The sequence below is a fragment of the Magnolia sinica genome, chromosome 5 (assembly GCF_029962835.1).
Source record: "Magnolia sinica isolate HGM2019 chromosome 5, MsV1, whole genome shotgun sequence".
NCBI classification, from domain to species: domain Eukaryota; kingdom Viridiplantae; phylum Streptophyta; class Magnoliopsida; order Magnoliales; family Magnoliaceae; genus Magnolia; species Magnolia sinica.
The window spans coordinates 44,442,082-44,465,171 of NC_080577.1; the positions used below are offsets into that span (position 1 = coordinate 44,442,082).

General features: G+C 41.1%; 1 protein-coding gene across 9 annotated transcripts in view; it reads right to left on the minus strand.

The window, feature by feature from the left end:
* Positions 1-18,043, minus strand: part of LOC131245991 (serine/threonine-protein kinase GRIK2-like) — a 45,794-nt gene extending 27,751 nt beyond the window's left edge. For 2 of the 9 annotated variants that reach the window (XM_058245836.1, XM_058245837.1), the window contains exons 1-6: positions 17,683-18,043; positions 17,052-17,248; positions 14,827-15,180; positions 6,858-6,932; positions 6,731-6,775; positions 6,021-6,095 (exon numbers count right to left, since the gene is read on the minus strand). In XM_058245836.1, coding sequence (XP_058101819.1) covers positions 6,021-6,095; positions 6,731-6,775; positions 6,858-6,932; positions 14,827-15,180; positions 17,052-17,093 — 591 coding nt within the window. In that variant the 5' untranslated portion in view covers positions 17,094-17,248; positions 17,683-18,043. Of the gene's footprint in view, positions 1-6,020; positions 6,096-6,730; positions 6,776-6,857; positions 6,933-14,826; positions 15,181-15,221; positions 15,250-17,051; positions 17,249-17,316 lie in introns of all 9 variants that reach the window. The other 7 variants (XM_058245833.1, XM_058245832.1, XM_058245831.1 and 4 more) reach the window with 7 other exon arrangements.
* Between the last annotated feature and the right edge of the window lie 5,047 nt (positions 18,044-23,090).

A 23,090-nucleotide genomic window follows, 5' to 3' on the forward strand; every position in this document is an offset into this window, starting at 1 on the left:
CGTGTGTGAGTGATCTAGGGTTCAATCCCTGGTAGTGTTACCTTTCAAATATATATATATATATATATATATATATATATATATATATATATATATATATATATATATATATATATATATATATATATATATATATATATATATATATTGAGCCTCATTTGGATGCTCTAGCTTGAGGGGGGAGTGTTGAAGGGTTGATAGTTGAATAAGGCCCATTGATGCCAAGTCCATGAAAGAAGGCCCATAGCGGCCATTCACATTTTTAGTATTATAAATAAGAGTAGAAGGCTAGAATTTCAATACACCCTAAGCATCGTATGTTCTTGTTATCTCTCTACTCTCTCTCACTCATTTCTCTCTTCCATCTTTCTTCTCCTTTATTCTTCTCATAGGCCCTTAAGATTAACACCACGTAGCCGTTTAACATGGTATCGGAGCCTAAGTGCTCCTAGAGTTTCTTCTTCTTCTTCTAGGGCTACTTTTTCTTTTCTCTTTCTATTTTCTCTTCACTTTTTTTCTTATTATTCTTCAATTGTTTTCTTCTTTTCTTCTTCTTTTTTTTTTTTTTTTTGGACTTGTTGATTTTTGTGTTGCCTTGGCTAAGGTTTGTTAAATGTTTTCTGCTGAATCAAATTTTGGGGTTGCCTTGACTACGGTTTGATGGATTTTTCTAGTTGAAACAAATTTTTGTATTGCCTTGGCTAGGGTCTGCTAGATTTTTCCTGTTGAAGCAAATTTTTGTGTTGCTTAGATAGGGTTTGTTGATTTTTTTTATTATTATGGCAGATTTTTGGGTATATTTTTGTGTTTCCTTCCTAATTCTCAGCGGTTCCCTTCTTTTCCTTCCTTTTTCTTTTTCTTCTTTCTTTCCTTCTTTTTCCTCTTAACTCTATGAGTTTTATTCTTCTAATCTTTCTCAACAAATGGTATTTCCCTTTCTTCATTTCCTAATCTTCTTTTCTTTCTTTCCACTTTTCGTTTTTCCTTTCCTATATGACAACAGCCTCTTATTAACCCTTTTTCCCTTCACCCTTCATTCTTCAACAAGTGGTGGTTCCCTTCCTTCCCTACACAAGCACAACTTCTTATTAATCATTTTCCCTTCAACCTGCATTCTTCTTTTTCATTCTTTTTCTGTTTTGAAAGTAATGAGGCCTTTTCCTCACTGATTCATTGTAATTCGTGAGAAGGGGGTGGCTTGCGGCTGGATTTTTTTGACAGTTTTGCATCATGTGCTACTTGATTTGAAGCCTCGATATGTGGTTAAAGCCCTTGTTGACTTTCTATTGTCTGTGAAATAGAATCTCATTTTGGATTGCTCTCACATCATATTTGAATATGGAATGAAACAAATTCATGTTGACCACTCTTATCTTTGTAAGGCGAAGTGAGGCAGGCATCATTGTGTTGGCAATGACAGTGCGGTTATTGACAAGGTGATGACATTTTTGCGGCAGCACAATGGACTTAGGCCGTCTTCAATACTTGTTAAGTATTAAAGTGGAAAGATTTAAGGTGGGTATTAATTTGTCGCAACGAAAATATGTGATGAATTTACTAGCCGAGACCAATGTTTTAAATATCGACAATATCAGCCGATATATCCCATGATATATCTTGTATCCCACCCGTGCGATACGAAACACACGGGTAGTGGCGATATATCCCTGCTATTCGATCCAGTGAGCATTTTCGATTTTCGATCCATGTTTTTGTTGTAAATCGCGTTAAACCAGTGTCAAATTGTTACAAATCTATGATTCTTCATGTTTTCCATGAAAAATCATGGATTTGGAACTTCAATTTCGAGATTTGGGAGATGGGTCAAGTTGCGGAAAATTGAGAAAAATCAAAATTTGTCATTTTCCTGCAAATCAGTTGCAATGTTTGTATCCAAACAAAAAATTAAACATGTAACCTGATCTAGTGATTCTTCTTTTGCTTTTGAATGTATTGCTTGTATTTCCATACATGTCTTCTAACGCTTATAAATTATATGAATAGACTTTGAATAAACCTGCATCAGTTCAATTGGAAAGCGCATATATTAGGATCCCATACAAAGGAAAACCCTGTTACGTGCCCTTTTTTTGTAATGTTTTGATTTCTAAATGTGTATTGATGTCTTTTTCAACAATCCCTGAAGTTTCATTGAAAAAATCGACCAATTTCCTAATGTTCCCATGTTTCCCAACAACAACGATACATTATGCAATTCAACCGATATATCCCATGCGATAATCGATATGCATCGGTATCCCAAGGGTGCGATACATTACACGATAACGATATTTAAAACATTGGCCAAGACTAGTCTTCTGAGAGCCAAACCAATTAAAACTCCTATGGACCCAAATCAAAAGCTTAATGTGGACTAGAGAGAGTTAACTGATGATCTAGGAAGATATCGTCGACTCATTGAAAATTGATTTACTTAACGATCACTCAGCCTAATATCACTTTTCCTATAAGTGTAATTGATTAGTTTATGCAAGCCTAACATCACTTTTCCTATAAGTGTAATTGATTAGTTTATGCAAGTTCCTCTTGTTCCTCATATGGAAGTTGTGTTTCATATATTCAGATACTTAAAGACAAATCTTGGTCGTCGTATTCTATGTGTAATGATCATCTTCGAGTAGAAGAATATTCATATGTAGACTTAGCTAGTTCTCTATATGACAAACAATCTACTACGGGCTATTATACCTTTGTAAGAGAAAACTTGGTTACATGGAGAAGTAAGATGCAAAGTGTGGTGGCCTATTTAAGTACAGAGGTGAATATAGGGCAATGGCTCATGTTACATGTGAGCTTGTCTAGTTGAAGACATTGATAAGTAAGTTGGGGTTTATGGTTGATGTTCCCATGAAGCTATATGGTGATGATTGAGTTGCTTCTCATACTGCCAATATTCTGATTTATCACGACAGAAGCAAGCACATCGAAGTTGATTATCGCTTCACCAAAGATGTTGTAAGGAAATTTGAATGCCATTCGTCTAGTCTTAGGATAAATTGGTAGACGAGTTCACTAAGTCTCTTGTTCACACTCATGTGGATCGTCTATTCATCAAGCAGGGTATTCATGATATATACCCCAGCTTGAGAGTGAGTGTTGACGGACCGTGGTGGATGGTGATGATCACATGTGAGGATCACTTCATATGGAGATTAAGGTTTCTATTGTTTTATTTCATTACTCCTTTTGTTTAGTCCTTAAGGTGATGTGTTAGCATAGAGTTTAAGCATATGGGCTTTGGTTATGGACTAATTAAAGCATGAGGATATTTTTGTACTTTAACATATATTATGAAAGCCCTAATGATGATGAGAGGAGAGGCTAGGGGCGTAAAGACCTTCTAAGCCTTCTTTCTCTTTTCTCTCGCTTCTTCTCATATTCTCTTTCTCCTTCACAATCTAACTCAAGGAACACAATTGAACACAACATTTTTTCAAGGCAAAATTCCCAAGGAAACAGACTGCAAAGTTGTTTTGTCAACTTTGCTTAACAAAGAATGATTTGTGGATGGCCCCCAAACAGCCCCGATTTGTAGTCCTCCTAGAACACCTCCTCTTTTTCAAACGAGTTGTACTTTTAGCCTCCTATAGTTCTGATGAAAAGAAGCCTCTGAATACTCGACACGCCCAATATTTATTTGACCAAATGCACCAGTCTCCATGGGAATGATTCCCTTTGGTATTATGCGCTGGTATGCATGAATGTCCTACAGTGGGTAAAGAATGAATGGAAGGGAATAACAAATCCTAGACTGGTTCTTCATTTTATGGGAGAGGTCAATAAGGAGTCTCCTTCTTGTTCTTTGCATTTAGGGTAATGTCTAGGCTTCTAGGGAATGTATGGTTTCTCATCATCCCATCCTTCTTTTTCAGTATTGGGGTTGTTTTCACCTCCACTTGGTTTATAATAAATTATCAGTATTCCCCTGCAGGTTGTATGCCAAGGTGTCCCGTATCGGTATCGGTTGGCGTAACGGTGACCTCCAAAACCGATACGGATACGGGGGCGTAACGGCCCGTAACGGCGCAAAATTTTTTTTTTGCCAAAAAAATATGAAAAAATATGGATTAAATCCGGAATATTCTAAGCATTCCAAATATGCATTCATTTATCAATTGGAACATGTTTATGGTGGTGTAACGGTCCACTCTTTAGTGAGAAGTTGTATCGGACTGTCTGATGAATTTATGAACCAGATAACCTGAATTTGACTACAAAATTCATATATTTAATTTTCTAACTATCTACTATCAATGATAGATATATTAGAATGAATGTAATATGAAAATATCTTACATTTAGGTGTTTGCAATTATTTTTGAGGGCCAAAATTCATGCGTTAATAGAAAAAAAAATATAAAATGGCACCCCAAATATGTAAAATGCACATTAACATGTTCTAATATGATTAACACATCATATGGCATCATTAAAACAGCAAAAGAATCATTAAAAAATGATTTTTCGAATTTTCAAAAAAGGGCCAAAATAAATGCGTAAATAGAAAAAAATAAAAATATATATATAAAATGGCACCCCAAATATGTAAAATGCACATTAACATGTTCTACTATGATTAACACATCATATGGCATCATTAAAACAGCAAAAGAATCATTAAAAAATGATTTTTCGAATTTTCAAAAAAAGGGCCGAAATAAATGCGTAAATAGAAAAAAATATAAAAAATATATAAAATGGCACCCCAAATCTGTAAAATGCATATTAACATGTTCTACTATGATTAACACATCATATGGCATCATTAAAACAGCAAAAGAATCATTAAAAAATGATTTTTCGAATTTTCAAAAAAAGGGCCGAAATAAATGCGTAAATAGAAAAATATATATAAAATATATAAAATGGAACCCCAAATCTGTAAAATGCACATTAACATGTTCTACTATGATTAACACATCATATGACATCATTAAAACAGCAAAAGAATCATTTAAAAATGGTTTTTCGAATTTTCAAAAAAAGGGCCAAAATAAATGCGTAAATAGAAAAAAATATTAAAAAAATATAAAATGGCACCCCAAATCTGTAATATGCACATTAACATGTTCTACTATGATTAATACATCAAATGGCATGATTAAAACAGCAAAACAACCATTAAAAACTGATTTTTCGAATTTTAAAAAAAGGGGCCAAAATTTATGCGTAAATAGAAAAAAAATATTAAAAAATTATTAAATGGCACCCCAAATCTGTAAAATGCACATTAACATGTTCTACTATGATTAACACATCATATGACATGATTAAAACAGCAAAATATATTAAAAAAAGTATAAATACCTATTTTTGACGAATTTCTGAAAAATGGCCCACCGAGCTTTGATTCAAAAAAATCTATAATATAATGTGTTTTTCTATCAAATACCTAGCTAAGGTTGGTCGAAATTAGTAGTAGAAGGAGTTAGAAACAGTTTGGAAGCAAGAGGTTTCAAAAAAACAGCAAAAACAGAGCTTAAAAAAAAAAAAGTTACCGTTTCGGGCCCATTACGGGCCCGTAACGGCCCGTTTCGGGCCGTTACGCCCGTATCGGTCCCGTATCGGCCGATACGGGTACAAAAAATCGAATCGGCCGTTTCGGCCCCGAAACGGGTAACGGTTCGCACCGTTACCGTTACGTATCGGCCGATACGGCCGATACGTAACCGATTTGGCATACCATGTTGTATGCCCAATTTTTGAAGTATGGACCAATAATGCATATTCGTCTTTTTCTTTTCGGAAAGGCAACTAGATCTTATCCTTGATCAATATTTCTCATCATTCTAAAACATATATAAGAGTGTAACTAAATCCCTTTCCAGAATGGCTGGGACTTTTCCCAGCTTGTATTTATTGTAAAGCCAGGATTTCTGAATGATGAAATATTCAATTTACTACTTACATTTAATCTTCAAAAAAAAAAAAAAAAAAAAGAAGAGGAGGAGGAGGAGGAGCAGCAAAATCATATGTACAGCCAAGAACAACGTACTCACCTCCCTAAGCACATCTGTCATGGCTGTTTCAGAAGGTGCCACTCGCAACTTTAATAAATGAGACTTGTGGAAAGCCTGCAGTAAATGACAAAGCTCAGAACATATGCCAAGATTGTTATCTGTTCTGGACAAAAGCTATATTAAATCCAGTGGGCTGTCAAAAGATGCTACTTCGACTCTATTGGTTTAAATGGTCCCATAAGGTGAAAAGGGACCAATATACAGGAAAATAAAAGCATTAACAAACTTAACAGACAAATTATATAAATGGGCAATTGAATTGGGCGTTCTGATGCCTATGCCATGTGTTCTGTGTTACTGTGTATTGATTGTATGGATACATTCCCAAACCTAACCAGCAACAGTGAGCTAAAAGACTGTCCCCAACAGAAGAAAATGCACCTAGAAGAGTCTTCGACACTATAGTATGCAAATGTGACCTCAAGCACCCATAATTTCTAGAGAAAACTAAAACTATATTCATTTACTTTTTTATGCATGGTAAAGTGGAATTATTGGAAAGAAGCTAATAACCATTCAAGGAAAAAAAAAAAATGATCAACGTTGCCTACATTGAGCAACTTCATTTCCATAAAGGTTCATAATAGACCCCCAACCACGTAAAACAGCACAAGAGTAGAGCACAAGAGCAATAAAAGTGCCTCTTTACATGATAAAGAAGCCTCTACACTTAGACAAAGATGCACTACCTTAATTGCATACTGCTTCCCGTCTATAGTGCTTCTATATAAAACCTGTTGCATTATGAGAAGGTTGTAAAATTTGTTGATATAAAAAATGTGACCTGTAATTTAGCAACAAGAGCTTCAGACTTACCACTTTTCCATAGCTGCCAGCACCGATCTTGCACTCACGAACATATTCATTGACCATTTTATTTCCATTTTCATCCTAACCATGCATTCAAAATCAACAGTTAGCATCCACCCACCAGTACTGTACAGATAAGAGTGGACAACAAAAATAAAAGTGCAAGATAGCCAACATAGGCCAGTCGCAATCAACATCTTTGGCCTTCCTCGGTATTTTTTTTTTGAAAGATGACGATTTCATAAAAGAAAAAACAGAAAACAGAAACAAGGAAGATCCGCTGAGATAGCAGATCGAAACTAAAATCCTAGAAAAAGATAATCACTGTCTTTAAAAGAAGCAACATGGGCGGCCCATTCGATTAAGGCTCTTTTAGCCTTAAACGGCACAAAGTCAGCAGAATTAGCCATGTCCCGAAAACAACGATTGTTTCGCTCTTCCCACACGAACCACCAGACCGCGAGGAGCGCATCCTCCAAAGCTTAGTTTTGGACTTGCCTATTTGCACACCATGCCACGATAAAAGCAGGGTGTCGGTCTTCTCTGGCAAACACCAACTAACGTGGAAAGAGCGAAGTAAACTCGCCCAAACAGGTTGAATGAAAGGACAGTTGACAAGAAGGTGATCGACTGTTTCTGCTTCCCGCATGCAACAAAGGCAAATATTCAGAATGATCATCCCTCTGCGCCTGAGGTTGTCAATAGTGAGAATCTTCTTTCTTCCTGCAAGCCAACCGAAAGCCACTATCCTAGGAGCAGCAGCATATTTCCACAAAAATGGGGCGTGACTGGGCTGAGATGTGGGGCTGATGGCCGTCAGGAAGCTGTATAGAGATCTGACAAAGAAAGATCCTTTCTTGTCAGGGTTCCATCTCAAATTGTCAGCAGCAGAAGAAGAAGGCAGGATGGCTGAAAGGCATTCCAATAATTCACCGTATTCGGCAATTTCCCAATCGTGGAGATTTCTTCTACAACCGATACTCCAAACAGACTTTCCGCTTATAATCTCGTGGCAGTCAGAAACAGAGGTTGATTTTTGTGAGGCGAGAGAGAAGATGGTTGGAAAGCGAACTCTAAGGGAATTGTCTTGAATCCAATTATCTTACCAGAAACGAATGTTTGCCCCAATGCCAAGATCGAAGCCAATACCTCTAACCACCTCCCTTTTCAACTTGAGGATGTCCTTCCAAATGGGGGATGCCTTGTAAGAGGATGACTCCTTGGTCCACCAACCAGCATCAGATTCCCCATATTTGAGCTTGATAACAGAGTTCCAAAAACTCCCTGATTCTACTCCCAAACGCCAAATCCACTTTCCCATCAGCGCACGATTCATATCTTTGAGCACTCTAATCCCCCCCCCCCCCCCGGGTCAACCATGCGACAACAAACCTCCTTCCACTTGAGCAAATGGAATTTCTGCTTGACCTCCCCTCCGTGCCATAAGAAGTCACGCCTTACTCTTTCTAACAAGGCCAGCACCGCGCTCAGGCATTTGAGAAGAGACATGAAGTAGATCGGGAGGTTGGACAAGGAGGCTTTAATCAGGGTAATACGCCCACCTAATGAAAGGTATCGACATTTCCATCTCGCCAGCAGCTTCTCGCATCTGGAAGTGACTTTCTCCCACATCAATAAGGGGGGCCTACCAAAGCAAAGGGGGAGACCCACGAAGGAAGTAGGGAAAGCAAACGCAGTGCAACCGACAATAGACGCAATGCCCGCAATCTCGTTGCTATCCATGTCGATACCGAATAGCTTGGATTTCGCCAGATTGACTCGCAGCCCCGAAACAACTTCGAAGCATCGAATAGCAGTCCGAAGAATTTCTACCTTATCAGTACTAGCATCTGAAAAAATTAGGGAGTCGTCCGCATATTGGATGTGAGTGATCGAGTCACACATGCCTGGGATAGAGATCCCGAGGAGGACGTCTTCGACCTGACCTTGTTGCAACATTCTGTATAAGGACTCCATCACAATGAGAAACAAAAATGGGGATAATGGATCGCCTTGCCTAAGGCCCCTCGAGCTCTTGAAAAAACCTTTAGGGGATCCGTTATGAAGAACAGAAAAATGAGCGGACCCGATGCATTCCTCCATCCAACCTCTCCACTTCTTGTCGAACCCCATCCGATTCAAAAGATACTAAAGAAAAGCCCAATCCACGTGGTCATAAGCCTTTACGATGACCAGCTTACAGACGATGTGCTTCTTTCCAGATCTAGAAGCGGAGTCCAGGCACTCGATAGCGATGAGGACTGCATCCACTATCTGCCTGCCAGCAATGAAGGCATTTTGGTTGCCAGAAACAATGCTTCTGATCACTTTACTGAGACAATTAGCCAGCATTTTAGCTAAGATTTTGTAGGGGGCTCCCAGAAGACTGATCGGCCTAAACTCTTTGAGAGACGCTACCCCTAACATCTTTGGAATGAGGGCGATGAAGGATGCCCCCAAGCTTTTGGATAACCTGCCTCTGTCATGAAACTCAAAGAAGAACTCCATCACGTCGCCTTGGACCACCTCCCAAAAATGTTGGAAAAAAATGATGGGGAAGTCGTCCGAGCCAGGGGCCTTGTCCCCAGCCATAAAGGCTAGAGCGCTGCTGACTTCCTCAACAAAGAAAAGGGCCTCTAGAAGATTGGCATCAGCGTCCGAGAGCCTCTCAAAAAAGAGATTATCAAGAACTGGTCTGCGCCTTTCATCACTTTTGAGGACAGCTGCGAAATAACGGACAGATTCATCGACTATTCTGGCTTTGTCTTCGATCCGGGTAGCTGATCCGGTTGTTCCTAGCGTGCATACTAGCCACACTGTGGAAGAACCTGGTGTTACGGTCCCCTTCCTTTAGCCAAGAAACTCTAGCCTTCTGCTTCCACGAAATTTCCTTATGCAGCGCCCTACCTGCCAAGTCTTGAATAATCTGAATTCTTCTAGCCATAATGTCTGTAGACATGGGAGTCCCTTTATCCTGAGAATCGATTCTTTGCAATTCATCAAGCAGAGCGTCGACTTCCTACTCTTTACCACAAAATTCATTGAAACTCCATTCCTTCAGCGCAGCCTTCAGACGTTTCAGTTTGGAGCTAAGCTTGAACCCTACATAACCTTCAACCAAGAATGTCGACCACCAATCCTCGACCATCTTCTTGAAGCCGTTTATCTTTAACCACGAGCAGTTGAACCGAAAAGGCTTAGGACCCCAGTTTTGATCCTCCACATCTAGGAGGATAGGGCAGTGATCCGAGGTAACTTTGGGAAGGGCGGATTGGGAGGAAGAGGGGTGCGAGTCGAGCCAGGCAGTAGATACAAGGAACCTATCAAGTGTGGAAAGAGTTGGAGTGGCCCGGCCATTGGACCAGGTGAATCTAGCGCCAAGCAGCGGGAGGTCCACTAACTCGTGATCTTCAATCTATCGAGAGAAGGCAGCCATTGCAGGAGTGACGCCATAACCATGGGACTTTTCATCCAGGTATCTGATAATATTGAAATCGCCCATGATGCAGCAGGGCCTTGAAAATCTGAGGATGGAATCCGATACCTCTTCCCAGAACTGAGGCCTGCAGGAATCAAGATTCGGGCCATAGACAGTGGAGACGAGACAGAAGAAGCCCGAAGATGTGTGCTGAAGAATCACCAAGACTAAGAAGGAACCAGTCCAACTGGAGAGGAGGGACTAAATGGAGGACTTTCAGGTGACAATTATACCTCATGCGCTACCGATAGCATCCAGAGAGATCCACTTGATGTCTCTGCACTTCCATAGGGTACTCAGGAGCTGCTCGTCGCAACCCGAAACTTTCGACTCCTGAAAACAGACCACATTTGGATTGGAGCGATCGCAGATGTCCTTGATAAGGCGTCGTTTCTGCTTGGATCCGACGCCTCTGACATTCCAAGAAAGCAACTTCATTAATCAAACAAACTTCCCTAGTTGCTTTGGCTCCTCCCCCTACCGGAGGAGACCTCTGAGTGTGAAAGACCATCCGTAAGACTTAGCAGCTCTTTGCTGCTCCCAGATCTGGCGCGACGAGTTCTTGGAGACTTCGAGGCTGATAGAGGCCTACCACGGTTCTCAACGCAGTGAAGGAGAGCTAAAAAATTGGGCAGTCGCCAAAAGAGAGACCTAGATACCTCCCAACATGCCCCATGGCATCTCTGATCCACATTTTCTTATGAATGGTGTCAATGAGTTTAGCTCTAACTGGACCGTCTTCAATGTGGTTGTCTGCAACCTGAGCAGATTCAGAGGTGACTCCAAGGCAAACCTGCAGAGGTTCTGCTTCAATAACATCAGTGTTTGGTTGTTCTTGAAATAACGTCAGAAGGCTATGCTCAGTCCAATTGCGGAGAGAAGATTCAGGGGAAGAGGGCATGAATGATGGGGATTGGGTTGTCTGACTCGTAAGAGCCCTGGTCGAGCTCCGAGCATTCTGGTTCTGGGGGGATTCCTGGAAGAATGGGCGAACCGCAGAGGGGCGGAGGTGGACCGCGACTGCTGTCTACTGCCATACTTAGAAGCTGATAACGGCCTGATATTTTGTTGCATGCAATCCGACTGGTCAGCAGCTTGGATCATAGCTGGGGAAACCGAAGCGGAAGGGGGAAGATCGGACGTCTCTCTGGAAGATATACCTATCCTGCAATTAGCATTCGAATTTGTAAGAAGTGAAAGATTTAAATTGCACGGGTCCGAATCCGAAAGGCATAGGACCCGGGACCCAGACTCGAGAAGGTCTGAAAAGGATGACCGATATGAAACATTAAGATGCCCGATATTGTACCCGACTCCCATTGACGAGGGGGAGTTAGGTCTGAATGGTATCCAATCAAATCCGAAGTTGCCACGTGACCGAGGGGAGGGACCCCCTGAGAATGAACGCCCAGAAGCAAAGTGATGGGAAGAAACTCTGCAAATACGTGGTTCTATCATCGACAACTGGGCTACACACGTGGTCGCTGCTCCAGCAAGATCAGAAGAGGGACCGCCACGTGTCGAGGGAAAGGCCTCGATCATCACAGAAGACCAGCTATCACTGGTAGCGGGGCGATCAGCTAGCCTCAACTCGGACGGAGAAATGCCACGTGGAAGAGCAGCATTGGCGCGATCCCGATGGGCCGCTGAAAAAGCGTCACGCGTCTCACGAGGGGGGCACTCCTACCAGAGAACCTGCAACCGTCATGATGAGGGCCTGCAGCCTCGACAATGGGGAAAAGGCACTCGTCACTTGGACGGATCACGTCCGGTCGAAGGACGCGTGTCGAGGCCTCCGAAACCCGCACCCGATCCGGCAACACAGGAGCGCCACGCGTACTGAGCGACGTCTGCTCTCTGACAGACGCGATAATGGTCGTAGCGAGAGCAGCAGAGTGGGTATCTGGTACTCCCCGGGAGTATTGAGGTCGTGATCCCGCGTCGTCTTCCTCCACTCCCCTGGACATGGCTGGAGAGGGAAGAGAGTCCTTAGCGCGCCAATAGTCGCCCCACCTTGGAAGCGGGCCATCCTTCTCCTCCAGCTACACTGGAAGAGGGATCTCTCTCCCTGCCGCATGGACTTGAATGTGGGACGGAAGGGCCAAACCTTTCGAATTCACATTCTAGCCACCGCCATCTCCTCGCCTAACTTGGTTTTGCTGTCGAACTCGATCAACGTACCCTGGAGCTTGGCTACGGCGATGAAGAACTCATCGTCCCAGATGTCAAAGGGAATGCCCTAGATGAGGACCCAAATGTCCTCCAACCCAAACAGAGAAAATTCTTCCCAGCTATGAACCTTAACAATTGGTCCGTCCACATGTAAGGCTCCTGCCATGATCAGAATGTCTGGGTTCAACCCCGAGCAGAGCTTGACCCAAAGCTCGTTATATCCGATCGGCTTGATCGAGAATTGAGCCGGACAGATGTGGCAGCAGTCATCTATCCAGCTGCGAACCTGCGAAATGGACGCTCCCTCCCTGGTGCTGATAACTACAGAATCCTGTAATTTCTTCTTAGCCAAGGCTAATCGTTCTGGGGGGATGGTTAAGGAGAAGGAATTGTTGGATCCTATCGGAGTTGAGTGGATGTTCCCGGTTGCTTCGCAACCTGTTTGCTTCGGGGCAAGGTCAGGCTCAGCCGTTTTTTAGGATCTTTCTGAATCAATCAGAGCGTCTCTATAGAAGGTGCCTGTGCAGATGTGGATTTCCGACGATGATCCGCAGACAACGGTCTGTTGGAAGGAGGGGGAGGATGTGGACGGGGATCGGAGAGAGATGTCCGATGAGGGCCTAATCTTGCCCGTTGAACTAGAAGCGGCATCCCGCCGAAGCATTCTCTATGGAGCATGAAAACTGCTCTGGAAAGTTCATCTTCCGAGCTCTCATACGAACTAGGGCGAAACCTCTGTACTGCCCTGTGTGGGCATCCCTGGGCATAACTACGTCCATCACTACACCAGATCGTCCGAAAACCCTAGCGATATTCATAGGAAGCCATCCAATCGGGAATCCTTTAACATAGAGGGTGGGGTAGGAAGAAAGCTTTCTCCCCTTTTTGGGGGCTCCCGGAGCCCAACCCTGTTGTCGTTCAACTTTGGTCCAGCCCTCCGATGCCGACTCGCGACTTTCGTAGTTCTTGCGAAATCAACTCTCTTGCCTCTACGAGTGTTGTCTACATCTTCTAAGGAGCATTGTCGGGCCTCTCGGTGATCATGGTTGTCCGTCCGTGGTCTCTCGTCTGACTGTCGATGTGAATCAGGTGTAGATCGATCATCGGGGGCTCCATATTCATCAGGAGGATCGGGGGCGACGGGAGGTTTCTCCATATCTTCGATGCCGACTCACGAGGGTCGACTTCCTCAGTAATTTAAGAAGGTTGCAGGGTTATATTCCCTGGATCAATACTAATAGGATTCCCTAAAACTCAAGGTGGGTTCCCCAAAACTCAAGGTGGGTAACATAGTTTAACCGTGTTACAGAATAAATTCCTCATTAGTGAATCCACTCGTAATCAAGTTGGATAGAGCACTCTCGATCCTAGCAAACGCCACAGGCTTGAGCCCCACAGGTATCAATTGGTTTGTAACCAACTCCTATCCACCTGTACCCGTGTGTACTCACCAAAAAATAAAAGATAAAAATAAATAATCCTCATTTATTTTACAGTGGATCAGGGTAGCTATTGAGATGATATAGGGATATCATTGTTTTTAATTTTTATGTAAGGATGTTATTATTGAAAGTCTATAGGGCAAAACTCTGTGAAGCATAACGAATTGTCAATAGAAACTTGAAACAAATTCACATACTACTCTGCAATAGTCCCAAAGTAAGAGTCGGAAACACCTTAAAAGGGAAGTTAAACTAACATATGGTGGAAATATGGTAACAGTGATGTGAATGAAAATCAATACCAGAAAGAGTCAACAGGAAAGTCAAAAGAAACATCAAAATGAATATTTTGAAGGAAAAAAAAAAACTACTCGACACAGCATATCTAAAACACCTTATCCGTAAGAGAAAGTGGCATCCAAATTTTGAAAGGGTACATGTTAGAGGACATTGTGAGAAACAACCAAATTTGTATCCTTCCCTAGCATGTTATCTTGAAAAACAAGTTTATCTCTCATCAAATCAAGAACTAACTTTTTCCATTCACTCTTAAAAAGTCATGTTTGGACAGACGAGATCCTAGAGAATCCCAAGGAAAAGGAAAAGGTTTTCTCTTGATTTGAAATGCAGGCATGTTTGGATGTCAATGAAACCATGGATTCCAAAATAACTTTTCCATCTTATCCATATACGCATTCCTCTAGAAATGAATGTAGCCATTATTGCATGGAGATTGGGATTTCAGCTTGCAAAACAAACATGACCACATGAAAAAGGATTTTGCACGGTAGCAATGGAAATATCACTACATAATCATGAGTTTTTCCATTTCCACACCTAGGATTCCGTCTATCCAAGGATGGCCTAAATTCACTTTGTCTACCTCTGTGCGAATAACATGACGCGTTTCCTTGACAGGAACTTCCCTGCAAATCATTCCACTTTGAGCTCTAAGAAAGAGAATCTCTTCAGAACTTTTATGGCTTTGTTGCAACTCCTCATCACTTCCATGAAGCATACTGGCTGCTTCGCCATTATATAGAACACCATCCGCATCTTCTGCATTGTCGAGTAGCAAGAATTCTCGGGAAAACCGGCCATGGGAACCATGAATGGACCTCACCGATCTCTGGGGCTTGCCCAAGAATCCAAAGCAACTACAGCAGCCCATTTCTGCCAAGATTGAGATAGAAAAATTCTTCCAAACCATAAGAACTTTGACGCTGTCGAAGATCAACTATAATTCAAAGCAACGCGAACACAAATAAATCCCCAGACCTTGAGGACACAGAAAACTTCCAAATTCCTGCAGTTTGCATATGAAAAAGTAATATAGAAAGTCCATCCATTCTCAACAAAAGGAAAATAGTCAAAGTGACAGTATAAAAAAGCTCAGTGCATCTCCGTGCATATATTGGCCCTCTAACTATGCAACCAGGTGCACAGAGCTACCATACCCTCTAAAAGAAGATTGGATGAGATCCAGACCATTCTTTCAATGGGTTCAATCGTGAATAGGCCATGCATCAATAATCGCAAAAATTGGAAAATCCTAACTGTCAATCTGAACATGCAAATGAGCATTAAAACAAAAGTCCTCAATTGTCTAGATACAATAGACAAACTAATCAGACAGTTACATTGTCTCACCGAGGCAATAATCAGGCAGTGGCTAGTCTATGGTGTATCCTATGAGATGGACTAACTAAAAAAACTAGAAATGGGTTACCGTTATGCAACATCCAACCCACCCATGAGGATCACCTAGTGTTACAATAACCAATCCACCCATTTGGTTGACCACGACATAGAAAACACTGGATATCCACTCATACAATAAAGATGCAGGTATGGCCCACTTGATGAGTGGATCGAAGTAATTTTCGGAAAATGTGATCCTCATGGTTGGGCCAACCTTTTTAATGGGTTGGATGTTGCACAAATACGATGGAATGGAAACTATATGCTGGTCGTGCAGTAGATATGCAGTCCAACCAATTGGACATGAGCATCCCCCACCCCAAGATCCATATTCGGGTCCATTCCAGAAATATGCTTTCCAATAGGACTCGTGCATACTGTCAGTTCAAGTTCCAAATACAACTAGAATTCAGAAGTGGGTTTGGATTTGTAATCATCTAGAAGCAGGTCCATTCCGGAAATAAGCCTTTTGTAGGATGGTTTTCAAATAATAAACATGACTAATAATTAATAAAGGATCTGGGATGTAGACTTAGATAGTTTGGTCATGTGCAATGGAGACCAGGAACTGCGCCAATTAAGAGTGAATTGGTTCGAGCTGAAGGCCCTAAAAGAGCAGGGGGAGGGCCCAAAAGGGCATGGGTGGAAGTAGTGAGAAAAGACTTAATGACCTTGGTTTAATAAATGATATGTTCCTTGATAGAGTGGAATGGCGGAATAGGATTCGTGTAGCCAGCCCCAGTTAGTTTGGTTAAGGCTTAAATGGTGACGAAGAGCGCGTCCCCACTCACACACACACATGACATTTCACATATATGTAAGTGGTATTGGTAATCATATATCAATGAACACTGACATATACATGGCCTATCATGTACATGTAAGTGGCACTGGTAATCATGCATTGGTGGGGCTACCTGCTAATTACTTGCGCATGATCTTTCACGCATATGGGTACTTCACTATGTTCTTAGAAGTTTCCTTGGAAAATATCACTCCATGGCTCTACTTTGATTGCTCATCCTATGCAACATGCAAGTAGAGCCCTAGATTAGTTTATGCTTTCCCATGTGTGTCTCCCTTGTGTGTCGATGAATTGACTGAGTTCCACTAAAATGTGCCAAAGGGCCAAATATAATAATAAAAGATTCCGGTCTGGGTGCATGAAACCCGTGTTATTTCTAAGTTGCGACACGCCTTAGTCCATAAATAAAATTTTAAATAAAAATATTGCCTATAACAAGAGTTTTATGGCGAAACAGGAATTGTAAAGCCAACCCACATAACTGGGGCAAGCTATGATGGTGATGATGACGGGGATAATCATGAACAAACAGAACTTCCCATTACATCAGTTAGATTTGACCATAACAAGAATCCAGGAGATCACAGACTAGAAATCAATACCTGGTAAACATACAAATAACGAGGTAGAAGACACGAGGGCATCAAGCCCCGATCACCTTCGCTAATCTAAGGGATGCCATTCACACAGCGGAATGAAGCAGCTGATGAAACCAATGCCATTGCAGCGGTTCAACACGAACATCTTGAAAATAAATCCAGTTTATTCCAGCTGATGCAGAAAAAGACAGTTTCTTGACCTTTTCCAACAATAGAAGAAAAAATATCAACCAGCAATAAAATAACACAGTCAAAAGGTTAAACCCACCCGTCTTGATAGGTATATCCTTTCTTTCTACTTTCTGGTAATACATATGTACAAAACCATCCTCATGTATCACCATTCACCAGAAGTGGAAAAGAGAGGCATTTGCGCCAAAAATGGTGGGTGTAAATATCAATTCCCTAAAATAAAGAATTTTCGATGTGGACAAACTGCTAGATATCTCTCCAACAAAATCGATCTTATAAAAATCAGATTGATTAAAAAGAAACTAATTTTTTGAGTCAGGCCTATATCAAATCTCGAAAACCGGTCTGAAATCGTAAATTCCGTGAAGAAAGGTGGTGTAATTCAAGAAAAACCTAGCCTCTATTTCACATGCGTCAATGGGAGGAGATTTTGGAACCCTACCTTTGTTATCACAAGAGTGAAGAAAGATCTCTACACATTCCGTCGGAGGAAGGACGAATCCTCGATCTGCAAAACCCTAACTCTAATTCAAGCAAGGGTTTATTTTGCATGCATTTGGGATAAAAGACGAATCGGACACGGAGTAGACGGCCTCAAAACCCTACATCAGAGGATTTCTCTTTGAGTCGAGGAATCGATCGCCGAGAGAGAATCTGCTGCTTTGTTCTCGAATGCACGAAGGAAAGCGCTGCAGCGCGAGAAAAACGAGAGGAGCGCTGAAAAGCAACGGAGGGCCGAAAGCATAAAAATAAAGAAGACGATGAATGTGATCCGTCGTGCTGAATTGAGAAAGTGCGTTCATTTCCGACACGTGGTAGACTGGGATGCAGGTACACGGAAGCAGATTGGCTGGTGTGTCACACCAGCAATATAGCTGCTGTATTGACGTCAGCAAGTTCCGTGGGTCTGATCACGAGGTATGTATTATATCTAAACCATCCATCCATTTGACGAGATCATCTCAAGTCTTGCAACGAAAAATAAGACAGATCTAACAATCAAGTGAACCACATTGTAAAAAGTAGTGAGGAATTGACTATCTACCATTGAAACCTTTTTGGGGTCACAGAAGTTTTGGATAAATATGAAATTTGTTTCTCCTTTTAATTTAATTTAAGTCTATTTGAGCTTATGAACGGATTGGATGGAAAATAGACGTTATGTTAGGCCCTATGAATGTTTTAACAGTGAAAATCATTATCTTCGTTGCTATTTGTGATGTGGTCCACATAATATTTGGATATGATTCATTTTCTGAATAATTCTCTAAAATGATCTCTAAAAGTAGATAAATGGTGTAGATATAATAAATACATCACTATGGGGGCCATGGAACTTTGATCTACTCCAACTTGGAGATTGAGGAGCGTCAGTGCTCGTCTTCGCACTCACACGATCCTACAACAGCTATATAGCTTGTGTGAGGTACACTAGCCAATCCGGTTCCCAGGTACACGGACGTGACTTACCTAGAACCTCGGGTTGCAGGACTCCTTAAGTTGACCATCGCGATACCTGTGTTATATCCACTCCGTCCACCCATTTCCTCAACTCATTTTAGAATATGAGCCCAAACATGAGCGAGATATAATACAAAAGCTTTGCTAGGTCATGATCAGGAATTAGGCTTCCCTTGTGAACGGGTTGGATGGCATCTACACATCACAATGGGGAATGGAAGGTTTTCGATAGGGGGTGTCTCCATTTACACTGCTCATGTGGTATGGCCCACTTGAGTTTTGGATCTCAGTTGTTTTTGAGCTTGTTTCCTAATTGAGCTGACGTGACGGATGAAAGGAGTGTATATAATGGACACGGATTACTGAACTTGCCAAGTAGCAGGTCAAGTGACGTCACCTCATTATGTGGGCTCCACCATGAAGTAATTGTCGTATCCACACTGTCCATACATTTGGATACATCATTTTAGGGCATGATCCAAAGAATGAGGTAGATCCAAAGCTCAAGTGGACCCCACCACATAAAAAAGTGGGAATTTAATGCCTACTATTAAAATTTTATTTGGGCCACAAAAGTTTTCCATCGAGCAGATGTTTGTGTTTTCCCTTGTTTCATATTTATGTTAACTTATAAATAAGTTGGATCTCAAATAAACATCATGGTGGCCCCTAAGAAAGTTTCAATGGTGAGTGTCACTGTCTTCACTGTTTTCTATGGTGGGGTCCACTTGAACCTGGGATCTGCCTCATTCTTTCTATAATACCATAAAATGATTTCTCAAAATGGGTGGATGGTGTGGATACAGCAATTACATTATGGTGGGGCCCAAAGAACATAGTGACATCACTTCACTAGACAGACTTGCTACTGTCGGGTTCATTAGCTAATCCGCGTCCGTATAAAACCGAAACATCGTGGTGGCCCACTGTGTAGCCCGATTAGAGGTACGGTCATCAAACATGATCGAGTTATCCGGACTTCATTTCTAAACCATATATGGGCCCATTAGGTGGACAGTCGGGATCCACCTCTGCCACACGTAAGGGATGAGGCGACGAACGTTGTTTATCCAGCGCACTGAAACCACAAACTCCTGAGAAAATGATGGAGGCAGAAGGACGCCTATTTTCAACCGTTGTGCAAGGCATACTCCCCACAGCTGTCAGTATCTTCTCTTCCGTCGTTTGATTTTTTGGTATGCTTTGCCCCTGTTGCAATTGGATGCAGAGTGCTTGATTAGTAAACTCTATGGGCCACCATGGCCTATGTGTCTTGTCCACGCTCATCCATTGTACCAGCTTATTTTGATACATGAGCCTAGCATGGAAGTATATCCAAAGCTCAAGTACACTATACCATAAGACGTAGTGGGGACAACAACATCTACCATTGAAACCTTCTTAGGGGCCTCAGTGAGGTATATTTGTTAAACAACCTTTCAATAAGGTCACACCGGTGGGGAAAAAAGAAAAACATAAATATTAGCTTGATCTAGAACTTATTTGCCCCCAATGAGTTTCCAAAGGTAAGCATTCACTTCCCACTCCTTTTCGATGGTGTGGTCCACTTGAATTTTGGATATGTTTTAATTTTGAGCTCATGCCTTAAAAGTCCCAAAAAATGTTATGGATAAGACGTACATCATGGTGGCCAGTGGGCCTATAAAGTTTACTCAATATGCAATCCATGTCGATTGCGACTTAGGATCCACCATGTGTCACTGCTCATGACTAAAATGCTAAGATGGTCCGACTGAATGGGTCATATTCATATTACTACTAAAAATAAACTATTGGCCCAATATTAGGCTTGAGTGATTCTTATGCTCAAAATCTGGTCGAAGTACATGCATATAATGGTGGGTGTGCCAAAGCCTATTACAACTTAATTTGAACTGAGTACCTATGATTCCAAGCTTTAAGATAAGTTGTTTATGACTAAAAACTGAAGCAGTTCAGCCATCTATTTAGTCACCTATAAATAAAACCGTGCAATTTATGAAATGGAGGGTTTATCTTTCTAAATCTAATAAGTCATTTTTTTCTTTCATTCAAAAATGTTTCTCTTGCCATGATAGTATATATAATTTAATTCGTGCAATGTGAGAGCAGAAGAAACTTAATTGTATTAAATGAAATAAAAATAAAAACTTACAAAAGTATTTCTCGACAATCCAACATCTATAACATAGATGATGATATCATAGATATAAGTCTTACCTGATCTAACAACTTGGGTATAAATGAAATGAACTACACTAATGAAAATAAAAAGAAAAAGTCATCCTTGTAATCTAACGCTCGACGTAGGTCAAACCAACGTATTAGCGTAGATAAACAAAAATGCGTTGCTCTTATGCTAAAGTCAATCCAACGTAGCAGCATAGATGGATTGGATTACATTACTCTTAGTCTATGATAAACAAAGATAAGATAGGCAGCGTTGTGCTGTAAATTTGATTTGTGTTGGGTTGGTGGTGGCCAGAAACTCTTTGATATTTTTCCTATTTATAAAGTTTTGAGGTGGTAGCTGGAGAGAGATCTCCATAGACACTCTTCACAATTACTGATGTGGAAATAACCATTTGGGTGCAAAGACAGTTATGACTTTTCAAGAACGTCACGTATGTTAGACGTTTATTGTGGGTTGGCCATTAGTTATGCGCACGTCCTGCTCATATTACGTAGATGAGATATCTCTCGTGACGCCGTGTGTTGGTGATGGTCATCTTTTTCTCCATGCAAACATGTGTAGTGCACCGTGAAACTCAACCAACTTAGAGTTGCCATTCCGCTCCTTAAGTGGTTTCAGTCGTAAGGGCTTTTACATGATGCTATGATGCATTAGCCAAATCCGTCACTAAGGGATTTTACAAGTTTCAGTCGATACCCATCTTCGGTCATCAAGTCACTATGGCAAGTAGTTGGCTCCACCATATAAGAGAGATATGCAACATGTGTCTTATGACTATAGTCAGTTGGACTTAACAATTTTTAGCTACTCATGTCTTTTCATATTACGATCACATTCAGCGTCAGGGCAATCAAATAAATCTTTTATTTGTCTCTTGTTGAGATTTCGTTATTTCGTTAGCTACTAGATTTGATGTCGTCATATCAGACAAAAACAATGCCCCACGTCTGTTTGCATTCAACGAAATGTGAAGAGACAAAGACGCATTTCATATAAAGTTGTACTAACGCCCCCACGTGGCAGAGTTTGGTTAATCCGCGTCTTATATTCGTAACGAGGTGGTAAATCTCTCACACAAGAATGTGAATCGGTGGTTCCATGTGGCGTAGCCCCTTTATTCGTTGACCACCTACGTAATCCTTGCTTCGAGAGCTGCTTACCATCATGATGTCCCATTAAATGTGGACATTATATCATGACATTTCTCTTCCCATATGAGGCCTTCTCCTCCATTTGTTCTCTCATCTCCCTGGCTTGCCTGTTCAAAATATTTTCATGATAGTGAACATCACTTCCTTTGAACTCTTCTATGCTCGAGCCTTATTACAAGACCTTTTTAGGGTGGATTTCCCAATTCTTATCTCTTTTTACCATCTCTTAGAAGTTCGGTCACTCCTCGATCGCCATCAATTTTTTGTTATTGCAGGTGTTAATTGGCATACTATCTTGTAGCATCTTAATGAAATCCTAGTGATCGCCCAGACATACTGCAATGTGAGGAAAGAACATGATCGCCTAGGAGACCTATCATTCAAATATTAGACTTAGGAGCAAGGAAATACTAAACAACTATAACTAGAGTATGATGAATGTGAAGATAAACACCAAACTCACATAAATTAAGAACTAGATCCGTGAACTCTGTCAACTTTGAAAAATAATGAAGGAAGAGTTGCGCCTTGAGGAAAATAACCATACCAAAATGAGGGAGGCAATCAGATAAGGTGCATTGTTTCCTTTAAGAAGTTATTTATGAGGGTAAATCTTAAAAGAGGATGATGCACTAAGAGGCCTTTCAGGATATGACGCAATCCCTAACTTGTTATCGCTTCTTCTGTTTTAAAGTCCTTAACGAATGGGCCTCAAATCTATCAAGAGGATCTCTCTCGTTTTTAATCAACTTATAGGGCTGCCAATGTTTCTTAGTGAACATAGATACTTTTTGGTTGTCATGCCTACTATTTGACAATTTAATCCTTTGTAAGGCTTCTTGGCCTTTTCATGCTTAAATGATAGATCGTTTTGCCAATAAACCATTCTCTCTTGAAATTGTTGCTTAAAGATTTCGACCGATACTTTGACTGATGGTGCCTCACTTATAATGGAATCTCTTCAATTATGAAGTTGTTTAACAGTGGTCGATATGGAATAATCGCATTTAGCCGATTCGGTTTTGGGCGTCTCCTTGATATTTA